General features: G+C 33.6%; 1 protein-coding gene across 29 annotated transcripts in view; it reads left to right on the forward strand.

Moving 5' to 3' along the window:
* LOC106871495 (anion exchange protein 3) overlaps positions 1–27,306 on the forward strand; it is a 746,335-nt gene that overhangs the window by 543,803 nt on the left and 175,226 nt on the right. For all 29 annotated transcript variants that reach the window (XM_089359039.1, XM_089359081.1, XM_089359088.1 and 26 more), the window contains 5 exons: positions 16,683–16,998; positions 20,270–20,457; positions 22,298–22,691; positions 24,792–24,900; positions 26,463–26,761. In XM_089359039.1, the coding sequence (XP_089215165.1) occupies positions 16,683–16,998; positions 20,270–20,457; positions 22,298–22,691; positions 24,792–24,900; positions 26,463–26,761 (1,306 nt within the window). The remainder of the gene's footprint in view (positions 1–16,682; positions 16,999–20,269; positions 20,458–22,297; positions 22,692–24,791; positions 24,901–26,462; positions 26,762–27,306) is intronic.

The following is a 27,306-nucleotide window of genomic DNA, read 5'->3' on the forward strand; positions in this document are numbered from 1 at the left end:
ATTATTAGTTTTATGGGCAAAATTTAATAATTAAGGGCATCAAGAGAAATGTTTCACTCTGTTAATTAGACAAGCTTATGTTAAACTATAATATAATAAAACCAGATATCCCCAAAGGCTGATTGATAAAGGTAAATAAAACTGCTATAGAACTGCTTTATTGCTCTTGTAGAAACATTGGCAAACATGAACAGTTTTAGTATTTTGCTAGTGGCTTTATTAGAAGTGCATAAAGGAAAAATAAATTATCCCTTCCCTCTTACCATAACAAAATTTTTTTCTCTACAGTAACTGCTGTGAATTTGTTTTTAAATGTGTAACAAACATATTTTAGCTAAACTAAAGTTCATCTCCCCTAGTTATTTCAAGAAAAAAAAAAAAGAGTGGAAAACAAAAGGCATACAGTATTTTTTATATAGTTTACGAAGATATTTCATTTGTTTTTCCTTAATCATGTACAGAACTTATTATTGTTGTTATTATTATTATTATTATTATTATTATTATTATTATTATTATTATTATTATTATTATTATTATTATTATGTGAGAGAGCAGTGCATGCCATCAAAGTGACACTGGGGTAAAATATACAAAGCCCATTATATTCATCATGACTACCCGTCTGATAAGGGTACACCAGGCACATGCATCACAACCATATGTGCGCGACATGGTGATCTCATATCAAGATAAACAGCGCATGACCTCGCAGTTGGGGCCCAGTTAGAATTTTCTTCAGGTCGAGTAGCCCACCCCGCTCAAAAGGTCTTATTATTTTTATTATTATTATTATTAATTGTAATAATAATAATATCATTATTATTAATATTATCATTATCATTAGAAAATTTTAGAATTTTCATAGTATATTAAAATTTCTATACACTGGTTTTCTCTCTTTTCATAGACTTCTCTAATTCTTTCATACCATGTTCTAAATTCTTCTTTTTCTTCCAATGCATTCCACTGGAACTTCATTCTTTTAATATTTTCCTGCCATAAACTAATCTTAAACTGTTTTAAAATTAACAGCTGTGGCCTAATTCATTTATTCTTATGATTTGGCATGGTTTTCTACGGAAGGGCATCCAGCTGTAGAAAACCATATCAGATCAGACTGGAGTCTGGTGCAGCCTTCCAGCTTACCAGTCCTGGTCAAATCGTCCATCTCATGCTAGCATGGACAACGGATATTAAGTGATGATGATAATCCATATTAGAAGAGCCTAAAAAGTATAAAGATTCTATTCTTCAGCTGCTAACAAGGAAACTGTGATTTATAAACATATTCTATCTATTACTTATTTCGTAACTTTATTTTATAGTTATTTCCATTTTTCCTAAAATTATGTCACAGTTTACAGAAAAAAATCTGAATAATCATCTAAATTTGTTTTTGCCATCATCAACTTTGTCTTCTTGTGTTAAAATCAGTCAATATCTCTTCAAAATTCATTTGTGAATGTTGTAGATTGCCAAAACATCTGAGATTCTAATCCTGAGTTTTCAAGAGTTAAGTACCACTGCCGAAATGTGTGCAATTACTGAAATTAAAATGTCATGTCCAATAAATTTTTACTAAAATTATTCTCTATGCTTTCTTTTTCTGAGTATTTTGATGAACCTTTATTTTACATCAATCTAAAGATTCACATATGATTTAAGTGAATTTCGTAAACTTCATGCCATGTCTTCAAATTTAAATCTTCTTTTATTGAAATATCATTTTTGAGAACAGTTTGCTTTTTAAGCAGGGATTTAAATTGAATATTTGTATCAGCATTTCATCATTTGTTGTTTTCTCGAATGATTTTATTCATTTTAATATGAAATTCAACATTTTAGCAGGCTCTGATTAATGAAAAATGTTATGGGAGTACTATTTAATTTAACTCTTGTTAAATTCAACCATCAGAAAATCAAAACTTTTTCAATTTTTTATATTTATTTTTATTATTCATCACAAATATTATTTTTCAAAACTTTACCCAGAAAACTGCTTGAAAATGTATTGCACAAAAACTACCAATATTTACTATAAATTTTAAGAAAATACTGTATGAATTACTGGTAATTCGACAGTATTGTTCTACTTATCTTTTCTTTCTTACCCTTTTTTTTTAATATTTCTAATGCTGATTTTGGAAATAGTTTGTAATCATAAAACATTAGTACTTCTTCTTACTAGATTTGATTATAGTATTTTGTTTTAGCAATATAAATAATTTTTAACAATCCAAATAAATTTTTTTAAATAGTGATTTCAAAATCACAAGCAGGATTAACAACATCAGCAGTACAAGTTAACTAAGGAATTGCTATTTACTTATAAAACCTTATTTCGAAAAATTTAGCTACACTTTTAACATGTTTATTGCATATTTTACCTCGTAGATTTTAGTTCAGTAAACTGCTTTAAAGACTACAATGACTAAGATTTTGAATGTCATCTTCATGCAATAAAAGGTAATTAGTTACAACAGAAAATTCAGTCATTTGGTCTGTAAAGTAGGTGTACCTATGCAGAACTAACCATGCTTATTTGACAAGAATATTGATTTCTAACATTGTTTAATGAGAATACTATCGTTGCCAGTGCCCCCTGACTGGCTCCCATGCCAGTGGCGCATAAAAAGCACAATTCAAGCATGGCCAATGCCAGTACCGCCTGACTGACCCTCATGCCAGTGGCACATAAAAAGCACCCACTACACTCTCAGAGTGATTGGTGTTAGGAAGGGCATCCACTGTAGAAACCTTGCCAGATTGGAGCCTGGTACAGCCTTCTGACTTGTCAGTCCTCAGTCAAACCGTCCAACCCATGCCAACATGGAAAGCGGACATTAAACGATGATGATGATGATGTTGATGACTATCAACAACAACAGCAACCCTTCAATTCTAGAAGGAGCCTCTACATGGTTGCTTGCCTGCTAGAAATAGTATCCAAATCTTTCAAATTACACCTGACTTAAAATAAGAACAAAAAATATTAGATGCAGTCCTACATAACCCTAAAAATGATAGTATGAGCCAGCCACAAACAGGGTTTTAAATAAGCACTAATCACTTTAATAACCAGATTCACCATCATTTTTCTCCACTCTATATTGAAGGGCAAATGCCAGAAACACATTCCATTCCTCACCACAATGAACTGTTTGATATTCTATGAACTTAGATTAATTGTTGCCAACACAAACTTTTCTTAATTTTTTCAGATTCTAGACTTTACATTGAGTAATGTACAGGCTGAAAGACCAATGGTTCTTATCTTCTCATCTGTGCAACATTATATCCATAGTCAAAACATTTTATTCCTAATAGCTGAGTCCATTAACCCTCTCAGACCTGGGCCTCTGTGTCTAACTTTCACCTCCGCCTGGCCTCTTGAACAAAAAAAAAAATTAAAAATAGTTGCTATACAGTTCAAGAGTAATGATTGCAGGCAAACTAATGGGCAGAATCAGCTGCATCTTCTTTTTCTGTGTGTTGTTTATTACTGCTTCACTGGGAATCTGGCAGAGATGATGTTTAACCCATTCCCTCTAAAGTCGAAATATGGCATTACAGAATTAAGCTCTAAGTAGGTTATGCCAATTCTTGCCAAATGACCCATTGGGTTGCAGTGCTGAGTCTAATTCTTCCTGTTGCATAAGCTACTGGCTTATGTCAATATCATAAACTGTAGGATATTTATCTTTCATCTGCTTAACACTATAAACACTGTCCACAAATATCAGTTCCATGAATCATTTTAATTTAAAAAAGGAACTTTGGATATTGGAGTCACTACAAACACTAGAACAAGTCTAATTAATTAAACAAACAAGAAAGTATGTAAAAATCTCAGTTGCTATAAGTATTACCTGTTGTTCAATTAGCTGCTTGTCAAACTCTGCTTGATCAAAGCTAATTGAGGCTAAATGACTGGCCAATCAATTGTTATTATTCAGTGACACACATTTGTAGCCAAGACACTGGCTCTTTTGGTTTTGTTTGTATCACATTTCTGCCTTATGTAAATGAGTCATGCTAAGCACAATAGTATTTACATTTTAAATAGCAGCTCTCCATGTCAAACATTCGCCACCTTAGGAATCATTGTTAATCAATTCCTGAGAAATTGAAAAGACTGAAAACCCCTTGAGTTCAATTCTCATTCCAAGCAACCAAAAAGGAAAATTCTATGGTTTAATTATGGGGGCCTAATTTCATAGTGAGATTAAATACACAAAGATATGACTCCTTATATTCAATATAATTTCATCCATTACAGCTTCTTCTTCAGTAGTTAGAGACCTTGTAGATCAAAAAGATTAAATATCCTGCTATGTTATGAAAAGCTTCTGAATTCAAGAGATTCAATATTTAAAAGGTTTTATATTCCAAAGATTCAAACTAACTCAACAGACCATGTGGAAATAATTTAACTTGTAGAAAACACTTTATATTTTGTTGTTGCATTTTAGCCCTAGATTAGTCCATATTGAACAGGCCTATAATCATAAGAACTCTAGTTCTAATCATACTTTCTTTTGAAATATACATCATTCCAACCTGTTCTTCTCTTTTCTAATTTATTTTTTAAACTGATTGGATGTGATATTGAGGGAAATTTGGTTGCTATTTCTAGCAAGCTGAGTGATCATGTAATGACTCGCTGATTGTTTATGTTGCTTACTCCTGATCAACCTTGATAAAACAGACCCATAACAAAAACATTATGGCCATGACCATCCCATTTTGTTCTCCAGGACTTGGTCGTCCCCATGTGATGAGGTAGAAATTCCCTCAATGTTGTTATCAGTATTCCAAGACTCTCTCAATGTTGCTATTGGTAATCCTTGATTATTTTGCACTCCAACACTCCAACAACAAGCTGCAAGGTCACAAATATTTGCCCTTCTAAACAGAATTGTTTTTATATAATATGTTACATCAATGATAATGGTGAAGGTGACTATAAGTTCCTGATATACAGCTAACCTTGAACTACTTTTCTTTCTCTAAACACACAAATATTGATCATTTTCAAATCTAAAACTGTCTTGTATGCTTTTTATAAAGCAAAATAAACCAGAGAAGTGATTCTGGAAACTCCTACAGTGTTGAGTTTCATTGCTTGCATAACAAACAATTGATTTTTTTTTTTTTAATAATCAATCTTGAATAAATGGAAGATTTACACTTTTCTTCAGAGACCTATCTAATTCTGTTGGTGTTATTTCTTCAACATTCAGAAGGTTTTGATTTCTTTTTTTCTTTAACTCTGTTATTCGTTGCAAAATCTGTCTTGTATCCCTAGTGTGCTTGTGAAATAGCTTTCATTATCATTTAAACCAGTGGTTCTCAACCAGGGTCTCTATAGCCCTTGGGGTTCCGTATGGCCCTCAGGGGTCCATATAAGACTGTTGTTAAAATTTATCTGCAATAAATTGGTCATACTGTTACAATAGGCACAGGAGTGGCTGTGTAGTAAGAAGCTTGCTTCCCAACCACATGGTTCCGGGTTCAGTCCCACTGCGTGGCACTTTGGATAAGTGTCTACTACAGCCATGGGCTGACCAAAGCCTTGTGAGTGGATTTGGTAGGCGGAAACTGAAAGAAGCCCATCGTATATATATGTATATATAGTTATGTGTGTGTCTTTGTCTGTGTTTGTGTCCCCCCCCCCCATCACTGCTTGACAACCAGTGTTGGTCTGTTTACATCCCTGTAACTTAGCAGTTGAGCAAAACAGACTGATAAAATAAGTACCAGGCTTAAAAAAAGATTTAGTACTAGGGTCAATTCATTCAACTAAAAATTCAAGGTAGTACCCCAGCATGGCCACAGTCTAATGACTGAAACAAATAAAAGATAAAGATAAATACACAAAATATTTTAACAATTTCTTTTATACAATTCCCAGTAATATTTAATTATGAAAATATATAATTTTTTAAAACATTGAATGGCTAGGGGGATCCATCTAAGTAAACTAGGCATCAAAGATGTCCTTCGGTAAAAAATAGTTAAGAAACACTGATTTAAAGATAGTCTATAGTAAATACAAAAACATTGTAGCCTGGTCTCTCTATATTGTTTTTTAGTTATAACTACATTTGATATCATATTGAAAAGGTTCGGTTTAGTTTCTTTTAACCCTTTACCTGTCCTGTGTATCACGTGATAAATGAGACATATTTCTCTGGTGTTCATGCATCATATATGATACACATTCCCAATTTTGTTTTTCCGCCATCAGAGTAACTTGGAGGGAAAGATTTATATTGCACAGGCCAGACTAAAAGTTCAAAAGCAAGCATGGACATTAAGGGCAAACTTATGAAAATGCATTGTATAATCAAAGAGTTAAGTTTTTACATTACTAATCAGTTTTTTTTTAACCAAAAAAATGGAAATACATAAGATGATGAGGTTGATGCTGATGCTGAAAAATATAATGAGATTTAATGGTTTGATGATGTTAGTCGTTATTATTAATGTTCAAAATTATTATTGGCTACCTGACTTCTTAAAGAGGTACTACATTGCTCTATCACAAAATTCAAAAGAGTCTTTATAGCATTATTTAACAGCTCAGTGTTGAGTAGAAAAAAAAAAACCATCGTCCTCATCATCATCACCATTGTTCTTACATCTACTTTCCATGCTGGCATGGGTTGGAAGGATCACAATAGTCTAAGTCAGTATAGTGACTCCTAATAAGAACTGACTTAGACTGCGATGACCCTTCCAACTCATGCCAGGATGGAAAGTAGATTTAAAAACAGTGGTGATGATGATGATGATGATGATGATAGGATTGATGGGTGGAGGTGACCAATGACACATGGGGGTGAAGAGCAGTAAAACAGTAAAGAGGATGCAATAGACAGGGAAAGAGAGAGAGAGGCAGCATAATGCTTTGGAAGAGTAGGAGGTGTATGGTGGTGAAGAAGGAGAGATAATTTGGTGGCTTAAGGGTGTGATCAATGTAAAATATGAGTGGAGGACAGTATTGTGGATAAGGGATGTGTACCAAGTGTAATGATTCTGGATAGTAAGAAAGATTAGTGGTATCAAGGAAGAGCTAGGGTTAGAGAGTGAAGGAAATTGGGTGAAGGACCCTGTTGTGCATATACATACCCATACATTGCTTTCAGAACTTAATTTCATCAAGTTGGATAGGTCTCTTCAAGAACTGCATGTTGCCAGTCATCTCAGTCCCTTGTCATCTTCTCCATGAGGTTCAAGGTTCTGTGATCAACCTTCCCCACTATGTCACATGTCTTTCTGGGGCTCCTTCTTCTCTAAGCTTCAACCATATTAAGTGATCAGCATTTCTTTATACAGCTGTTCTCATCCACAAGCATCACATGTCCATACCAGCACCATCTTCTTTCTTACACGCCACATTTGATTCCTCTTCTGCCTAGTTTTTCTCTCAACCTATTTGTAATCTAACCAAATTTGAATGGTTGTGCATGTTACAAAAAATGTAATGACAAAAGCTGCAACAAAGAAATGCCCCCATTTTTTATTCAAGCATTTCATTTTGAGGATTGATGTCAAAGCTTCATGGAATGACTTTATGAATGACCCTCTTAAAAATGTGTTTCAAAAGGCTGATATTTAAAAAAAAAATGTAACAGGTTTTTATCTGTTAACCATTGTGTAGAACATTTGTCATAATATCAGCATAAAAGTATAAAAGATTTTACATAGAATCTGTTTTCTCTGATAACCATGAACTAGTGGGGGGAAAAATTCTCAGTTCTGATGTGAAACTTGCAATTTGTACCCAGCTATTCTAAACTCCTATTTCAATGAATATATAATAACTATATCCTTTATATTACCTGCTTTCTTGTTCTATACCTGTAAAATGGAGATTAAATATCTAGAGCCACTTAAAGCTATGATCATTTTCTTTACCTTCTATCAAGATTTTTCTTTTTTACTGTATCCTGCCATTCTTTCAATGCATTCCATCTTATGTTCTTTTCTTCTCTCTTTCTTTCTTATTCAGAAATTCATTTCTCTGGCCAAATTTATTTTGCTTCTATATCATTTTGTTAGTGTTGACGCTATAGTTCTTGTTTAGCTTTTTTTTTTCTTTCTTTCTCTCTTTCTTTCCTTCTTTCTTCCTTTCTTTCTGTTTATATCTATGCTTCCTCTTTACTGTCAATAGCCATGTAAATCTGTTCTGAAAATTATTAGGTAATTTTCATAGGTGAAGAATACAAATCTTGCTGATTATCTGTGTCTTTTCCTTCGAAACAAAAGATTTCTTCACATCTGTTAACAGATTAAACCAATTCAGTTGCAACAAAGTTGAATTAATGCATTTTGTTGCCAATCTTGATGCAAGTAATTACTTCACATCATGTTGCGTTAACCAAAAATTTCTAATTCTCTTATTACAACAAAGGATAGATAATTGCATTTTCTTTTTCCTAACAGTATAGTTAATAAATATCAATTAGATATTTATCAGAGTTAGTTTGACATTTCTCTTTTCTTTTTAAGCTCTTGCCATTGTTATTTATCATATTTCAAGTATTTTTTCTATACAAACCTATCTTTTATGTAAATAATAGTTAGCCTCAGAAATTAATACATTATTTCTACTGCAAGTTAAAATGATATTTGTTGACAAACTTGCTTATTAAAATCATTTTCAGTTACTATCTTTAACTAGATCACTTTAACAATTGTAATTAATAACATTCTGACAATCATAATTAATAAAAGAAAATACATCATTAGCCATCTTTATATTAATGCTATGGAGTATTTCAGATGGTAATTTACACTTTATTAGAATCTTGCTTTTGTTTCTGGAGAATTATCAACTAATCTACCATCGGATATACAGATGAATAAAGTTCCTTGTTTGTGTGCTGTTTACTTTCTTAGTTTCACAAAAGAAATTGAAATTAACAAACTACATTCTGTAAGGAAATCAGAGAATTTTCAGTTTGTATTTTATCAGGGATAAAATATTAGATTCATAATTAACTTAATTAGCTTTCCTCCAGATAAGAGGCCTCATATACATCTTTATTCATGTCGATATCTTCCTGTCTGTATTTACATTTAGATTATATATATAGATGTGTGTGTGTGTGTAAAATTTCAAAGTTCGTTCTGTAGAATATATACCTAGACATGATAATTCATTATAATTCAAAGATTTTTTTAGCTTCTTTAATAAGGATTAAAAAGATACAAATTTAAGTAACTATAAAATATCACATCACTGTGGTGTTTAACCCTGTCATGGCAATACTTTTGATGAAATACTCTACTGGTGTACTTCAATTAGTTTTGAAAATAATTAAGAATTTGGAAAGATTTAGAAACATAAATAAATTTTTCATTATTAAGTTGGTTTTTGGAAGATAGTTTTATAAAAAGGACTTAAATATAATAATGATAAAATATTTTAATTTAGATATGAATACTTCAGAACAAGTTTTATATCATAGAATCAGGGGCTATCTCATGTAGATTAATATCAAAAGAATTAAGTTATTTTCCAGTTACCCTACCTAATTTTATGATTATTGGTATATCCCTTTTGGAAATAGTTACCAGTCCTTAGGCTATATTTGAGTGTCTCTCTCTCTCTCTCTCTCTCTCTCTCTATATATATATATATATATATATATATATATATATATATATATATATATATATATATATAGTCGTTCATCATCTGCTATATATATAATTGAAAAAAATCATCATCATCATCATCGTTTAACGTCCATCTTCCATTGATGCACAAGTAGGACAGTTGGCAGGAGCTGACCAGGTAGAAAAACTACCCTAGGCTGCTGTGTCTGTTTTGGCAGAGATTTTACAGCTTGATGTCCTTCCTAACACCAACCACTCCACAGAGTGGACTCAATGCTTTTTACATAGCACTAGCACAGGCAAGGTTAGTTTTGGCATGGTTTTTACAGCTGGATGCCCTTCCAAATGCCAGCCATGTTACAGTGTGGACTGGATGCTTTTGATGTTGCACCAGCACTGGTAAGATAAACAAGTAACTTGCAAGACAAGGAATTATGAAAGGGGCAGAGCATTTGAGGAGGGGAAATTGTGTCAGAGGATGAAAGTTTAAGAGTGTGATAGAGAGACAAGCAGGTGTCTCGCCACAAGAGGGGCATTAGAGGAGGTGATCCAGTATCAGATGATGAAAGGTTAGAGTGCAACAGACAAATAGCAAGGCAGGACTAGGTGCCTTGCTATAGAGGAGTTACATGGTTACCCAGTGAGAGAGAGAGAAAAGAGATAAAGAGTGAGATAGTGGTACAAGAAAGAGGCCAGAAACAAGTGTGCTAATGTAAAAGAGGTCTTTAGCTACATACTTAGTGGAAATACAAGAGGAGAGAGAGAGTGACCAAAGGCAAGAGAGAAAGAGAGAGTAGGAAAGAGCAAAAGTGTAACAGAGAACAGAAAAGAGATGGTGTAGTGCTAGGGTATACTCACAGGTAACAAAAATGTGAGAAAAATAGGGTGTGAGTGTTGGTGGAGTGAGAAGTAGCAATACAGGGAGCAGGGCAGTGAGGGTAAGAAAGGGGATTGGAAAACAATAATCTATGATGAGGAAGAGAAAGATGCAGTTAGAAGAGGAGTTGTAGTTTGGTTTCTTAGGGTAGAGTGTGTGAAAAGTGTGTTGTTACAGGTGGGTGGGGCACAACTTTTCTAGCAATCGGTTTCATGGACAGGTCTTCTCTAGAAAAAATAATTGAAAAAATTTGGAGTCACCAAGAAGGAGTATGGCTGGACATTTATTTTTCAATCACTTCAATGGTTTCTTTGCAACGTAGTTCTCCAGGCATGCAGGTACTTGATTATGCAACCGTTTTCCCAGGAAAACGGTTTCATAATCAAAGACAAAGAGAGTGACCAAAGAGGAAGAGAGAGAGAGAGAGAGTAGGAAACAGCAAAAGTGTAAGAGAGAGCAGAAGAGGGATGGTGTAGTGCTAGGGTATACTCACAAGTAACAAGAATATGAGCATAGAACCTGGTTAGAAAAATAGGGTGTAGGAATAGATGTGGGTGGTAGAGTGTGTTAGGAGCAGTGATACAGTGAACACCACCACAGTGAAGGCAAGAAAGGAGATTGGAAAACAATCATAATGTATGAGGAAGAAATGTGAGGAAAAGAAACATGCAATTAGAAGAGGAGTTTGATTTTTTTTAGGATAGAGTAAGTGAAAAGTGTGTTGTTACATGTGGGTGGGACACAACTCTTCTAGCAATCAGTTTCATGGACAGGTCTTCCCTAGGACCTTATATTGCCAAACATCTCAGTCTGCTGTCATTTCGTCCATGAGCCCCAATATTCTAAGGTTAGTCCTCACCACTTCATCCCATTTCTTCCTGGGTCTCCCTCTTCCACAAGTGCCATCGACTTTCACTGACAGGCACTTCTGTATACAGCTATCTGTGCTCATATGCATCACATGTCCAAACCAATGCAGTCTCCTCTGCTGCATACCACACTTAATCCCTCTTATGCCTGACTTTTCTCTCAACACAGTTGTGCTCTATCAATCATGCACACTGATGTTACAAATCCAACGGATAATACTACTTTCATTCTTCTCCAGCCTACGCATGTCCTCCACAGTCAGAGCCCATGTCTCACTACCATGTAACATAGCTATTCTCACACAAGCATCATAGTAGTTCTCTAAACTTCCTCCACCCTACTTTTATTCTAGAAACAATACTTTCATAGCATCCACCACCATTACTAATTTGGTCACCTAAATAGCAGAAACTATTTACTACCTCACAGAGCCTCCTGGGTATTTGAGAGAGTTTAAGTCCCTCATTCTCTTAGTACTTACTGTTCTTGTGCATCTGCCACACATGAAAGCAACCTTATCTGATAATCTTCCCACGATTCCACTGCATCTCATAGGTTGCACTTGGTGCAGCAAATGGAATTATATTCCACTCCTTTCCTGCATATTAAACAGCGCTATTTGCCAGCTAGAATGAGAGTCTTAGCTCCTTTCTTGTTAGGAACTTTAGTTAAGTTAAATTTAAGGCCCTTTGATTCCAGGTTTTGCTTCCAAACCTGGAACTTCTCCAATTCTGCTTCAGATTCTGCAATAAGAGCAAGATCATCAGCATATATTAGTTCTCATCCAGCTTTGGCCTGTTGTGGCATGGAGAACTATGATAAGTAAGAGTGGACTAAGAACTGATCCCTGGTGTACTCCAACTTGTATGTTAAATTCATCAGTGTATTCAAAACCAACTCTCACCTTAGTGACAGCATCGCTGTACATGGCTTGAGCTGCTCTAACAAGCCACTGCTCTACTCCTAGCTTCCTTAGAGACCATCAAATAAGAGAGCAGGGAGCCTGGTCAAAAGCTTTCTCCAGGTTGATGAAGGCTAAATACAATGGCTTACTTTTGATCAAATACTTTTCTTGCAACTGTCTCACGATGAAGATGGCATCTGTGGTACTTCTCCCAGAAACAAAACCAAACTGCATCTCATCTAGTTTAATTCTATCCCTAATTAGTTGAGATATAACTCACTCTGTAATTTTCATAACCTGATCCAGCAGTTTGATACCTCTGTAGTTGTTTCTATCTAAGGCATCACCTTTACCTTTGTAGCAGCTGGCTATAATACTGCTACACCAGTCTTTGGGGATGAAGCCTTCCTGAATAACCTGATTAACTATGTGAGTGACTAGGCTGTATCCCATACTGCCCGGTATTTTCATTATCTCAGCAGTGACACCCGATGGTCCAGGGGCTTTCCTAGTCTTCATTTTCTTAATTGCTATCCACTGTGATAGCTGGTTCAATATTTGAAAGTGTCTCCTTCTCCCAATCATTCTCCACATTTAACAATCTTTCATAATGGCATCTCCATGCATCTTCTGTGAGTTACTAAGTGCAAGCATACCATCATCCATTCAGACACATTTCTCACCTACCACATCTCTATTCTCTCTGATACACTGCTTTGCAATCTTGAACACCTCCTGCCTCTGATCCTCATGCTGCATAACATTGGCAAACTTCTTACCTTCTGCTATTCTTTTTGCAATGTAAACCTGTCACCTAGCCTCCCTTCTGGCTCCCTGGTATAATGCTTTGCTTCCACTGTTTTTCCAGTCCTTCTAGGCCTGTCTCTCTGCTTTTATAGCACTGTCCACCTCCTTGTTCCACCACCAAGTCGTCCTCTACCTGGCTGGGACTTTGCATCAACTACAGATTTGGTCAACGGCACCCAGTAAATTGTCCCGCAGGAATTTCCATTTGTCCTCTAAGCTATGTCTCTTCCTCCTCCTCCTCCTCCTCCTCATCATCATCATCATCATCATCATCATCATCATCATCATCATCATCATCATCATCATCATCATCATCAGGGGCCTCCAGTAGAATGTCTCTAAACTTTTGTTGGTTTGCTGGGTCTTTAAGCTTCCATAATCTCCTTTTCCAGCATGGTTTATGTCTTTGAGTCTTTCTAGCCTAATTCTGAAATCACTAACTAGTAGCCTATATTGGGTTGTATAATCCTCACCTGAAAAAGACTTTGGATCTGTGAGCATCTGCTTGTTTCCTTGCCTGGTGAGGAGATAATCAACCTGGCTTATATTCCCACCAGACTGACAAGTAATTAGGTGGCTAGCTGGCTTTCTAAAGTTAGTGTTGCAAATCATTATATTATCTTCATGGTGTTTGATCATTGGCACTCTGAGATTCATTTTCATTTTGCCTTGACATTTCAGTATTTCATATTATATCTCTTTTTCAGTAATCCATATTAAACATATTTATTTTTAACTACTACAGTACAAAGACAATGTAGCTTATAAATAAATATGTATACAGAGTCATATCTCTATGTTTAATAAACGTATATTTAGTCTCACTGCGAACAGAAACCCATTTGGACCTTTTCAATAGTTATTTAACAATTTACCAGGGTTCACTAACTTTCCCAAACTACTGATGATAGTAGTTTGAAGGGTAGTTATTAAAATAGTTTCTTGTTAGTTTCTGATTGAAATGAGAAACAGCTATTTCCCAGGGGAATTTATTAAAATGGATATGACTCTGTGGTGAGGCATGTATTGGTACAAGGTTGTCAGCCAGACAACTACAAGAATACCAATATCATGCGAGTTTCAAACTTTGGCACAAGGCCGGCAATTTTGAAGAAGGGACTAAATCGATTCCATCAACCTCATTGCTCAACTGGTACTTATTTTATTGACCCCGGATGGATGGAAGGCAACGACAACCCCAGCGGAATCTGAACTCAGAACATAAAGACAAATGAAATACTGCTAAGGATTTTGCTTGGTGTGCTAGCAATTATGCCAGCTTCCAATACCATGTGAGTTATGAATAAATAAGATGGAAGAATGTCAGGGCTGGATTAAGACCCTAATCACTTAAAAAGTTTTAGTGCCCCCACATATATGTAATCCAGAATATAAACAACAAAAATAATCCATGAAATGAAACAAAACTAACAGTAAGATAGAAAAGAATATTTATTTTTGTATACTTCCACTTTATTTACATTTGGAAAGTTTTCTTCTACTTTAATTGCAAAGTCTTTGGACAGATCTTCAAAATAAATCTTACATAACGCATCTGCTTCTCTTCTTAGTAAAAATAAAACATCCAACCTGCCTTGTTGCATAGTTGTTTTGATGAGATTTTTAATATACTTCAACTGAGAAAATGAACGCTTAGTTGAGCAATTTGTGACCATTAATGTTAAAAATATACAAAAGGTAATGTCTACATTTGGAAAGGCACCTTCAATAATGTTTAATTTAGCAAGTTTAAGACGATTTCTAATGTGCCATAAACTAATTAGAACTTTTGTGGTGCCCATTCTAAACTGCCAAAAGAACCCCTGAGACATATTGGTACAAGTTGTCAGTCAAACAACTACTATAGTACTAATACAGTGTGAGTTATGAATAAATAAGATGGGTGAATGTTCATTCTAAGCTGCCAAACAGAACCTTGGAGGCTGATTTCACAAGGAGACTAAATATGCAAAGATGTGATTTCATATATTATTTAATTATTTTTAACACAAACAAAACTCTTCTGAGTTTGATTATTCCTTATTGTTTCAGATCAATATAAAAAAAAAAAAACTAAGTAAAATCTCACCTTCACCATTCTTTATTTTCTCTTAGTTGAACTGATTCTCACCAAATGATATATTCAAACCTTTATTTCTTGTCTGATAATCTTATTAGTTTATATCACAATCAATGAAAATTGCCTAGTATTGATTACTATTACTGATTTATTATTTGATTTATTTTTCTTGCCCTTGGTTCTGGAAATAAACTTCGTTATGTGTTTATATCAAAATTGGAGTAGTATATTTGTATTGAATGATATTTTCTTCTCTAATTAAACATTATCTTCCCATTGAAATATGTTGGCTTCATTTCACTGTCTTCAATTTCATTTTCTTTGAATATCAGAAACCTAAACAGTTTGATAAATTGATAATAATGCACCAAGTCATATTTCTTTTAATTTATACTAGATTAAGAAATTCAATAAAGAAGCCACTAGTATACAGTTTATGTCATAAAAATCTCTGTTTGCCATTTATATTCTTACTCTACTCTCCATTTCTCAAATCTGTGATATCACTTGAATGAATTGGCATTTATTTTCTTCCATTTTTAATTGTTACATTTTTTTATATAATCTTGCTGATGCCATTGTCATCAGTTAGTCCCTCCCTCTCTCTCTCTCTCTCTCTCTCTCTCTATATATATATATATATATATATATATATATATATGCATAATATACACACACACACACACATTTACAAACTGTTTTCTTCTAAAAATTTTTCATTAACTGTACTGTGCAAAAATACTGTATCGACTGAATTTCTGTCTAAAAATGTAACCTTAATCAAATATGTTTACAAAACAACTAGGAGCTGTGGTATGTACAGTTAAAAATAAAATTTTGGATAACACAGTCGCACACATACTCACATATATTCTGAAATCTCATAATTCTTTCTTTATTTTTGTTTTTCTGTTTCAAGGTTTTTGAGGGACAGAGGAGGTTGTTATGCAAATTACTGCTTGACAAAAGCTATTTGTGACTTTTTTGTATATGTAAAAACCTATGTTTATTGGTCAAGTGAGGAAGAGAGTTGTCTCTATTTCACTGATCCAATATGATTGAAATATGTATGTTGTTGTCACCTTTGCTAAAAAGATCAGGGGCTTTTTTCCCCTTTAAATATGAGAATTAATTGTTTTTTTAATTAATTCTCAATCTATTGAAATTATTTTCTCTTTTCTGTGTGAATTTCTATTGAATGTCACTTGGTTTGGACCAAGAGGAAGATTTCAATTTATTAAGAATTATTTGTACTCCAGCATAGTCACAGCCTTAAGGCTGAAACATGTAAAAGAATAAAAGAAAACATCATTCAGTGTATTTATATATATCTGGTTCTTCTTCAGTTTCTTTTTGATTTATATATTACAAAAGAAAAAGTGATTGTTTGAAATGAAAGAGTACATTTGAAGAAGCTGATTGATAAGTTAATGTTCAAAATGATCAAGAAATGAATTAATATAAATTACTTATTATAAACATTAATTAATTTTTATTTTTGTCTGTTGCAGGATGAAATGGAGGATGGCTGCCTCAAAGTTGGTCTCGGTAGCCATCCCGAGTCAACTCTGTCTGACACAGCCCTCAATGAGACTCCAGGGATAGGTTCTTCTAAGGAAAACCCAGTAAACCAGGAAGAAGTGGAATTGCAACCACTAATCTCCCATATTTCTGCGATGGACCGAGGTGCTTGTATGGGCCATATCTCCACACTGCATGATGAGGTGGAAAAAATATTTGAAACTCCTCCACGATTCAACATTGATTCTTTATCAACGGGAGAAGTCTGTCAGGATCAGCACCGGTTTGGCGAGGATGATTATAAAAGTATGATAATATAATTTTAATACTCTGACATTTTATCATCATGATCTATCTTTTACTTTTGTGTTATGCAGATCCACACTTGACTCTGTAGCAACATGTTCTCTGTCAATCATGTTTTCTTTAGTTAACATTTTAATTCTTAGTAATCACTGCAACTAACTGTTACTAATCCCAAATATTTGCTAATCAGTTTTCTTCACTTAAAATTGTATGTGTGTGTGAAATGAGGTACAGGCATGGTTTTGGGTCCAATGTCACTGCGTGATACGTTGGGTAAGTTTCTTCTGCTATAAACCACCAAAGCCCTGTAGTAGACAGAAATTGAAAGAAGCCCATTATGTATGTGTGCATGTGTCTTGACATCACATGTTGTAAGCAAGTGTCACTATCTTAGAAACAATATGATTCATTTCCAACCTTCTGTGAAAACATGCCCTGCCAAGGGGAAATCCTACCTCACTTGGAAACAAGTGAGGGTTGGTGACAGGAAGGGCATTTGATCATAGAAAATCTGCCTCAACATATTTTATCTGATCCATGCAAGCATGGAAAAGTGATCATTAGAACAGTGACAATATAGGAAATAGGAAAAGACTTGAATCAATGATCAGAGAAACTAGAAATCCAAAAAGGACTCTTTACAAATTAAAGATAATTGTAGAGAAAATAGCTGCATTCCATAGATGTAATGTTTTAGTAAAAAATCTCCATTTTAGCATATTCAGTAGCTCTGAAAGCAGAGAAATCAAGGAAATTATTGGAGCATATATATAGAGAGAAAGAGCGGATGGAAGGCGGGGACACCACTTGAGAACCAGTGTTGGTTTGTTCACAACCCTGTAGCATAGCAGTTTGACAAAAAGGACTGATAGAATAAATTCCAAACTTTAAAAGAAAAGCACTGAGGTCAATTTGCTCAACTAAACCCTTCAAGGTGCATGCCAGCATGTCCACAGTCCAGTGACTGAAACAAATAAAAGACAAAAGGTAAAGATGAGGTATACAAACTACTTTCTCATGCCAGGTAAATATTTAAAGGTAGAAGTCCACTTTATAGGTTGTCATAGCATGCAGAGGCAGCTATTTAACTTTTTCTACTGATAAAATAATAAACTTTTTAACCTGAAACTAAAAGTAAACACTAAACCTGATACAATTGATATCTTATTTAGCTTGAAAAGGAAAAGAAAGAATTAAATAGAAAATGAGAGGGGAACCAATAGAAGGCTAAAAATAAATATTCCAGAACCTTTGTTACTGACTGTCTACTTATTTAAACAATTCACAGAATATACAGTTGTGATTTTGCAATTAAGGTTGACAAATTGGTTTTACCAGAAGAAAGAATGATATTGGCCATTTTGTTTTTGAGATAACTGAAGTAGCAGAGATATTGGTAACTGTTCTGCAAGTTGGAAAAAAAATAGTTATTCATTCTTACAGAAAAATGAAGGTGCAGATACCTTTTAAATTATTTTTTCAAATTTCTTTTTAATAGATTGATGTTACTTTGTTAATACGAAAAAAGTTTCCTTAGATTTTAATAATTAATTTGTTAACAGTTACTGAATCACCATCATTTTAATGCCTACTTTTCCATGCATGGATCAGAGAGAATTCATTGATGCAAATTTTCCATGGTCAGATACACTGCTTGTTGCCAACCTTCATTTGCATCCAAGCAAGGTAATATTTCCCATGACAGGACATGTTTTCATGGGAGATTAGAAACAAATAACACTGCTTGTATATTGTAAACACTTATTTACAACTATTACATGATGTCAAGACAAAGAGCTACACACACACACATATGACAGAATTATTTCAGTTGCTATCTACCAAATCCACTCACAAGGCCTTGGTTGACTTGGTGCTATAGTAGAAGACACTTGCCCGAGATGCCATGCAGTGGGACTGAACCTGAAATCATGTGGTTGGAAAGTAAATACCTGTGCTTTAGTAATAATAATAAAAAAAATCATATCTTTACCATCACAAAAAATGTTTTGGCTACATTACATCATAGCTTTTCTAGTTGTATTAAACTACTGTTATAAGTGGCATCAATCAGTTTTGTTTATTGTAATGAATAAATCATTTGAGTTTAGCTATGATCAAATATGCAGGTATTAATTCTGTTTTTATTGACATTTTCAAACTTAATTCACTTAGCCAGAGACAGATGGAAATGTGTGAAACCACTTAATGCGTGCCAAGCGTTTTAAAATAAGAAACTCACTTTTGTCTTAACTCTAAGTAAATGTTAACTTTGTGTAAATCTCATATTTGACCACTCATTAAATAATAACAAAGTGATAAATCTTTATAATGACAAAAATATTCCCCTTTTGAAAGTGTTTCTCACTTCAGTCTATTTAAACAGCATATCCTAGTCTCTATTATATGATATTTTTATCACTATTATCACCCTATTTAACATATATCAATCAGTGTAAATTTCTCTGACATACTGTGTATTAATGACTGAATTATTATTCACACTGTATCAAGGGACTACTCAATCTGCCAGTTTCTGATAGTCTTTGCTCACATTGTTCCATCTCTGCCTGCTGCCATCTGAATTTCAATTTAATCTAGCTTCTTCATTTTTAAGGTTTTTCTATTTTAGAAGCCTAAAAACTATACACTTTTTCTCCAGTCATATTGCATGGATTCCATATTATTTATCTTAACACTCAGTGTTATTCTATCTTTACTTCAGTTCTGCTCTGAACCCAATCTTCATCCAACAAGGCAATATAAACAAAATAAAAATAATAAATAAATGAATAAATAAAATAATTAGGAAAATATTTCCTTTTTTTTGTTTTATGTTTATAAATGGTGCTATTGTCATTATTTGATTTGGAGATTTCTGTTAAGATAACACCAATTATCATATTAAGATATCACCAATTTTTCTATACTGCTTCTAATTTAATGAAGCAAGTCATTGGTCTCCATAGCCAAAAAATAGAAAGGAATTAAAATATAAAATTGCTTGAATGTTTAAAGTCATTTCGATTGAAATTATTTAATGAAATTATATATTTCATTTTTCAGTCCTAATTGATAAATCATTTTTATATTCTGCTTAGTGAAGAATATATAAAAAAATCCATATTCTAACCATTTTTTTCCTAAGAGAAAAATGAAAAGATCTGTCTAAATTACTTTTTATGTTTGAATTTGAAGACAACTTGCCTTAACATCCTTCTTTGCAACAATCATGTATTTCTTTATATCATTCGCTTTCTTTTTAATACAGACCATCGCCGAATGTCATTTCCCCATGTCCATCATCCATTGAAATCAATGACCAGTCGCTCATTCAAATCTATGAAAGGGATAAAAAGAAAAGTGAAAAAGAAATTTCAAGGAGCCAGAAGCTTTCCATCCAAAATAGCTGCTCAGTCCCCAGTTATTCCTGAAGTAGATGTTGAAGAATATCAAGAGGTGAATTTTATCTGTATATTTGAATTAATGTTTCTAGAAAATTATAAACTATTATTTATTTATCCTTATTCTAAGAAAAAAAAAGTTTCTTTTTTTTTAAAGTTTAAAGTTTTTAATATCTACTTGCTTCATTTTATTTGCAATATATTCAAGATTCTGTAATGTCTTAGTGAAAATATCTGTATCTTTGGTGTCATACGAATTTAGAAAGTTTGAGTGAACATGAATTTTTTTTTTTTTTTAAATGGTCATGTTTACGGAAGATGTGGGTTCATGTCTTTGTATCCAAAGGAAATTTTAACCCAATATTTGCACGTTATTTATTTATAGCTTTATCTGTTTTAAGTTTCACCATTTCAAAATAGAATTATATCTGTAAGTTTACATATTTGCCTGTCCAAAACATTTTCATAATTTTGTCCTAAACATCCATGCTTGTTTTCAGACTTTTAGCTAAGCCCTTGTTTCACACATTCTGAGTAACATAAAGCTTTCTTTTTGTAAGTCCCAAGTTATTCCACTGGTTGAAAAAAATTGGGAATATATATCATATATGATGCATGGTCACCAGGGAAATATGGCCTGTGTGTCACATGTGATACACAGAACAGGCAAAAGCTTAAGATGGTGTTGATCTACTGAAATTTCACATTGCTTTTCATTTTGGTCAAGATTGTAATTTAAATATGAACACTTTCATACGTACATTCAGATGCAGTTAGCAGAGTGGGGTATTAAAAGGGGTTAAAAGGTTATAGGATAACATCACACATCAATGCTGCTTGATACTACTGATATTAAATAAATTTAATGATATAACTCTTTACTTTTTACTCTTTTACTTGTTTCACTCATTTGACTGTGGCCATGCTGGAGCACTGCCTTTAGTCGAGCAAATTGACCCCAGGTCTTATTCTTTGTAAGCCTAGTACTTATTCTATTGGTCTCTTTTGCCGAATCGCTAAGTTATGGGGACATAAACACACTAGCATCTGTTGTCAAGCGATGTTGTGGGGACAAACACAGACACACAAACATATACACACACACATACATATATACGACGGGCTTCTTTCAGTTTCTGTCTACCAAATCCACTCACAAGGCTTTGGTCGACCCGAGGCTATAGTAGAAGACACTTGCCCAGGGTGCCACACAGTGGGACTGAACCCGGAACCATGTGGTTCGTAAGCAAGCTACTTACCACACAGCCATACCTACGCCTAGCTATTTACTACTTTTAAGCCAACATTTAATGAACTATTTTGAAAAATATCTCTGATTTATACAATCCAGCTTTGTTATAATGTTTAATTGGGATTGTAAATTCATTAATAAATTCTTAATGCATTTATGTATGTAAATATTGATACATGATTCAAATATTTTCTGAACAATTTCTTGGATAACTATAAAATCTCAACTTAATTTAGTTATATATTTATTATCCTGCAAAACTTTTAAGATTGATAATTGTTTTTCATCCTACATATACCCCATTCTCTTATAATTTCTTTTAACCCTTTAACAGTCAAACTATATCAGACCAAAGTATCTTACCTGGTTTATGATAACTAGTGTTAACAGATGGCACTGAAGTACCGCTCTAATTATTTTATCCAAATCTAAACTCTCTTTCTCCAGTTAAATCATTAATTACACCTACCCTACAATGTCATTCTAAAAATAAACAATCACATCATTGAAGTCTTGAAGCAACAAGATAATGCAGGATTAACTTAAAACGATATTAATATATATGTATTATAATTGGGGGAATAACCTGAATGCTAAAGAGTTAAGATGACATAAAAATGGGTCTTCTTATTTTCTTTTGCAGGATATTGACTCAGATGATGCAGATTTTGATATGGCTTCCAACATGTACTCAATTGAAATGCAAGATTCACAGTCTGATATACCTGAATTGGCTGTTGGTTTCTACATTGGTGAGAGTGAGCGTGGCCCAGATGTAGCATCTTTGCAAACTTCATTTGAAGATTCACCTCTTTTGATGAGACACCAACCATCAATCGAGTCATATGCATCTTCCAAGTCTGTAGCTGCACAGAAGTTCCATCGCCAGGCATCTGGCTCTCCTGAACCAACATCGATGTTTGAAATAGATGAGGCACCTCGGCCATCTGAACAAGCAGCACATCCAAGATTATCGCTGGATGAAACAGATACAATGAGAGGCAGTCAACCATCTCTAAAAGTAAACTTTCAATTAGGTTAGTTTTTCAGTTCTATATTTAAGAAATGAGGAATTATGTACATTATTTACATTTGTTGGATATTTGTCCTCATGTTGTATGTTGTATGCCGATATACCCTCCAGCCTTCATCAGGTGTCTTGGGGAAATTTCGAACCTGGGTTCTCATTCCTAAGGTAATTTTCAATGTTATCATTATTATTATTATTCAGGTCATTGCCTGGAATCAAACTCAGAATCTTGGGGTTAGTAGCCCACACTCTTAACCACTATGCCATAATTGTAGGCAATTATGAAGTGAATTTTAGGGCTTATAAATGTAATATTTTCCTATCCTTCCTTAATACCGGTTCCCATATGCTATTCATATCTGCACTCGGTCTGCTTACGAGGTTGTTGTGTCCTAAAATATGTGCTGCTTCTTTTAGTTTTCGTATTTTCCAGTGGTGTTCTCTATTATTTTAACTTCATCCCACGGTGGGGTGGTCTCCATTTTTCCGTACATGATCAGCTATACCCAATTTATCAATATCTCCTTGTATCACAGCTTTGCGATGTTCGTCTACCTTTATTTTGAGGGGGCAGCATGTTTTGCCTTTGTATAACCTACTACAGCTGTGTGGGATGGAGTACACACAGTCTTTGGTCATATTAATAGATTGTTACTTAGCTTGATCATTTCTTCGTAGTGGATATCACGATCGCTACTTACATTCTTTGCTCGATGTATTAGGCACTGAGCAATCCCTCTCTTTACACTGTATGGATGGTGGAATTGAAGTTGAGGTATGCTCCAGTGAAGGTCGGCTTGCGGTATACAGATGTCCTGAATCCATACTTGGTGCATATTATTAATATGTCCAGGAATGCTAGCTGATTGTCTTTTTCCTTTTCCATTGTGAACTGTATCGATGGCTTTATTGAGTTCACATGATCTAACAGCACTTGGACATCTTCCTGGTGGGGCCAGAGTATAAAGGTGTCATCATCATATCGCAGCCTTAGGGTAGGTTTTAGTGTTGTTAATCCTAAAGCCAAATTCTCAAAGTATTCCATGTATATATTGGCTATTATCAGTGATAATGGCGAACCCATAGCTAAACCCTCTTCTTGTCGATATATATCAGTGTCCATACTGAAGTAGGTTGTTTCTACACAGAAGGTCAACATTTCCATCAGGTTTCTTATTGGTATACTAGTGCGTTCTTTTAAATGGGTGTCTGTCACTAGTTTTTCTTGAATCACCAGTTGGGACTTTGGTGAACAGACTTATCTCGTCTAGACTCACCATCTGGTTGGATTCAATGGGGGTATCCTTGATCAATTCTGTGAAGAATTCCACCCACTTCCATTTTTCTTCCACAACTTTTTGTCATATTTGGATTATCCTTATGATTTATTTTTTTATCCGTGACAAAAAAATAAGCCTTGTTCTTTCTTTCTTTTTTTTTTGTTTTTGAGTTTATGTATATACTTTTTATTTATTACTAGAAATAGTATTTAACTATTCCAAAATATTAATCAGTTACCTAATTAAATTTATGTTTGTATCAAAATATAAATTAGGATTAAAGAAATGTAAACTTCAAAGAAGATATTCCCAATTGTGTTCTGTTAACTTTATTTAATTCAATGACTAAGAGACAATATGATTATGGCTCTGTCACATTAATCTTCTGCTGTGAAAAATACAGTAGTTTAAGAATTGTATTGAAGTTTTTGTAATAGTATTTATAAAATGAAAACCAATTACAAAACAGCTTCGTTTTTTCTAATATTTAATGTGATATTTTACTTGCAGTATTTTGTTGTAACTTCTAGATGTGTGATAGTGATCAAGCTCTCTTTTAAGATTGATAAATATTTTATGGAGGCAAGCTGGCAGAATTGTTACCATACAGGACAAAATGCTTATCAGCATTTCTTCCAGCTTTTCACATTCTGAGTTCAAATACTTTGCTTTTTATCCTTTTGAGGGTCAGTATAAGTATCAGTTAAGTACTTGAGTCAATTGATTTCCCTCTCCCTTCAAAATTGTTAGCTTTGTACCAAAATTAGAAAGAAATATATGATCTAAAGTAGGATGTGCACTAATCAAAGTAAGGGTATATATTTCAGGTGAAGAGGAGCCCAGTCAAGAGGATGTATTATGGGTTAAAAGGACAGATGTAGACACTGGAAAGGGAGGGTTAATGAAACAATCTTCATCAGCTGCATCTGCACCAAGGTATACTATTGGCATTTTTTTTAGATGTCTCCATTTATCAAATTGAAATAAACACATTGAATGCAATTTTCTTTTCACAAACTGTTATTAAAATATAAAAATGTTTATGGCATAAGAATTTAGAATCTTTGAGAGACCTGCAATAAACTGTTTTGAAGAATGGAACTCAAAACATGATGTTATAAATAAGTGAATAATAGTTGGGTTTAAAATATCAAAGGTTGCCTTTGACTTTTTTCCATCCCAGAGGATTATTAACCCAATATTTGCATGCTATAATTTACAGCATTATTTAATTTCAGTTCCACTGATGAAAAATATATATTATTCTAAGCAATCATTTCATTTCGTGTGTCAAGCAAAGCTAGTTGTTATTTTAAAATAGTTCTGAAATGTCTTTAAAAACTCGTATCAGAAACTCTCTTCAACTTCCTGGCTTTTGTTTGTCATCTGTAACAATGACACTGAAACATTTGTAATTGTTCTTTGTATAATAGATACACATGATAAAAATCCACGAAACTATAATATCAATAAGCCTAAATAATATAATGAAAGATAGGAATGGTAGAAGTATTTAATTTGTCTTATCAACATAACCTCAGCTTCCCCTGGTCATCTCTGTCTTTAGTCCTAGGGCCGATATCATAACATTTTCCTTGAATAAGACATCAGTCTGTCACAGAGCTATTCATTTATAGCTGAGTGAATTGGAGCAACACAATATAAACTGTTTTGCTCATGAACACAACACATCACCTGGTCCAGGAATCAAAACCACAATCTTACGATCATGAGTCCAACACCCTAACCATTAGATCATGTACCTTCATATAAAAATTTATTTGATATCATCAAATATATTTATTTAATATGTCTTCTTAACTGTAATGTAATTTATTTATTTATTGAAAAATGTAGAGCAACTTAGTTCATTATTTTATTAAAAGTTATTTTAAATTCACTTATATTTTGAGAGCTTCTGTACTGCACTAACTTAAATTGATTGACTTTTATACCAGTAAATGTGTTTGTTTATTATTGAGAGATAGAAAACTTGATTGTAAATACTTCACAGTATAAAGAACCTACATGTTGAAAGTATGCTTCTTTCAATATCAGTATTCTTTATCTATACACAACAGTTTAGTAGAGTAATTTTAATCAACTTTTTAAACTGATATTTATTCATTCAATGGCTTGCATATTCTTAATATGTTCCAACAGATCCAATTGCAAACATACTAATTGCTGTTGCGTTTTGTCACAGAACAGCTCATCCTTTACAACAACTATATGTTCATAACACATTTGATTCACTAGTGCAAGGGATTTTGGGATGCCTGTGTTTCAATTTGTGTTTGATTCTGCTGAAATGTTTTAAGAATAAATATGCAAGTCATTGTTTTGATTCTTACTGCTTACCATGCAAATAACAATTTATTTATTAATTATTGTTTTCTAAAAGGCCCTCTGTGGTTGTGGTGATTCTTAGAGTATTATTAATATAATTCTTGTTAAGTTGTGTTTTCTATCTTGCTATTTAGTTTAAAACATCTTAGTTTCAGACACAAAACACCAGAAAAGTCTCCGGCTAGTGATAAAAAAGACAAAAGCAGTGATAAAGAGGGCAAAAGCCACAAGCACAAACATGGTCATCATCATGAACATCATCATGGACATCATCACGGTCACCATCATGGTCACCATCATCGGCATCATGAGCATTTTCGAATGCAAGACTTGTTAATGCGCAGGCAGGCAGGAAGTGAAATTGATTTGGATGAGAAATTGCACAGAGTACCTACAGAGTCTGAGGAAGCATTAACATTACAGAAAGCTGATCTCGATCAGATGGCAAGTAAGTAAGGAATTCTACTGCTTCGGTGTATTCCAAAGCTGGTATCAGGCTCAGATTATGGACAGCCTCACAATGGAAAATAACTACAAATGTAGTTGCAACAATAGTATTATGATCTTATGATAGAATGAATTTGAAACATTGCTCAGTCTTAAAAAGAAAAATGAATAAACATGGATGTAGAAAGTATATTAACAACCTACTATCTTTATTACTAGAATATAAATTTTCATTTATTGAATTTACATTACAAAGAAACAAATGCTAAAGTTTTCATAAATGCCATAATAAAGATGCAAAGATAAAATGATTTATTCATGACTTTTATTGAAATTTTAGCTCCAACAGAATTAAATCATTAATTTAAATTCACTTTTTATGGCCAATTATCACTCTCCTTTCCCACCTCTGTAACTTTTAAAAGTTTCCACTATTGCTGCTAACATTTATTTCCATGCAACCTATCCAATACAATATATTAGATAGCACAATGCAGAGGGAACTGGTGAGTTTTGGCAAGCTAACACCTAGACATGGGGAGGGCA

The sequence above is a fragment of the Octopus bimaculoides genome, chromosome 1 (genome assembly GCF_046866305.1).
Source record: "Octopus bimaculoides isolate indiv1 chromosome 1, ASM4686630v1, whole genome shotgun sequence".
In the NCBI taxonomy this organism is placed as follows: domain Eukaryota; kingdom Metazoa; phylum Mollusca; class Cephalopoda; order Octopoda; family Octopodidae; genus Octopus; species Octopus bimaculoides.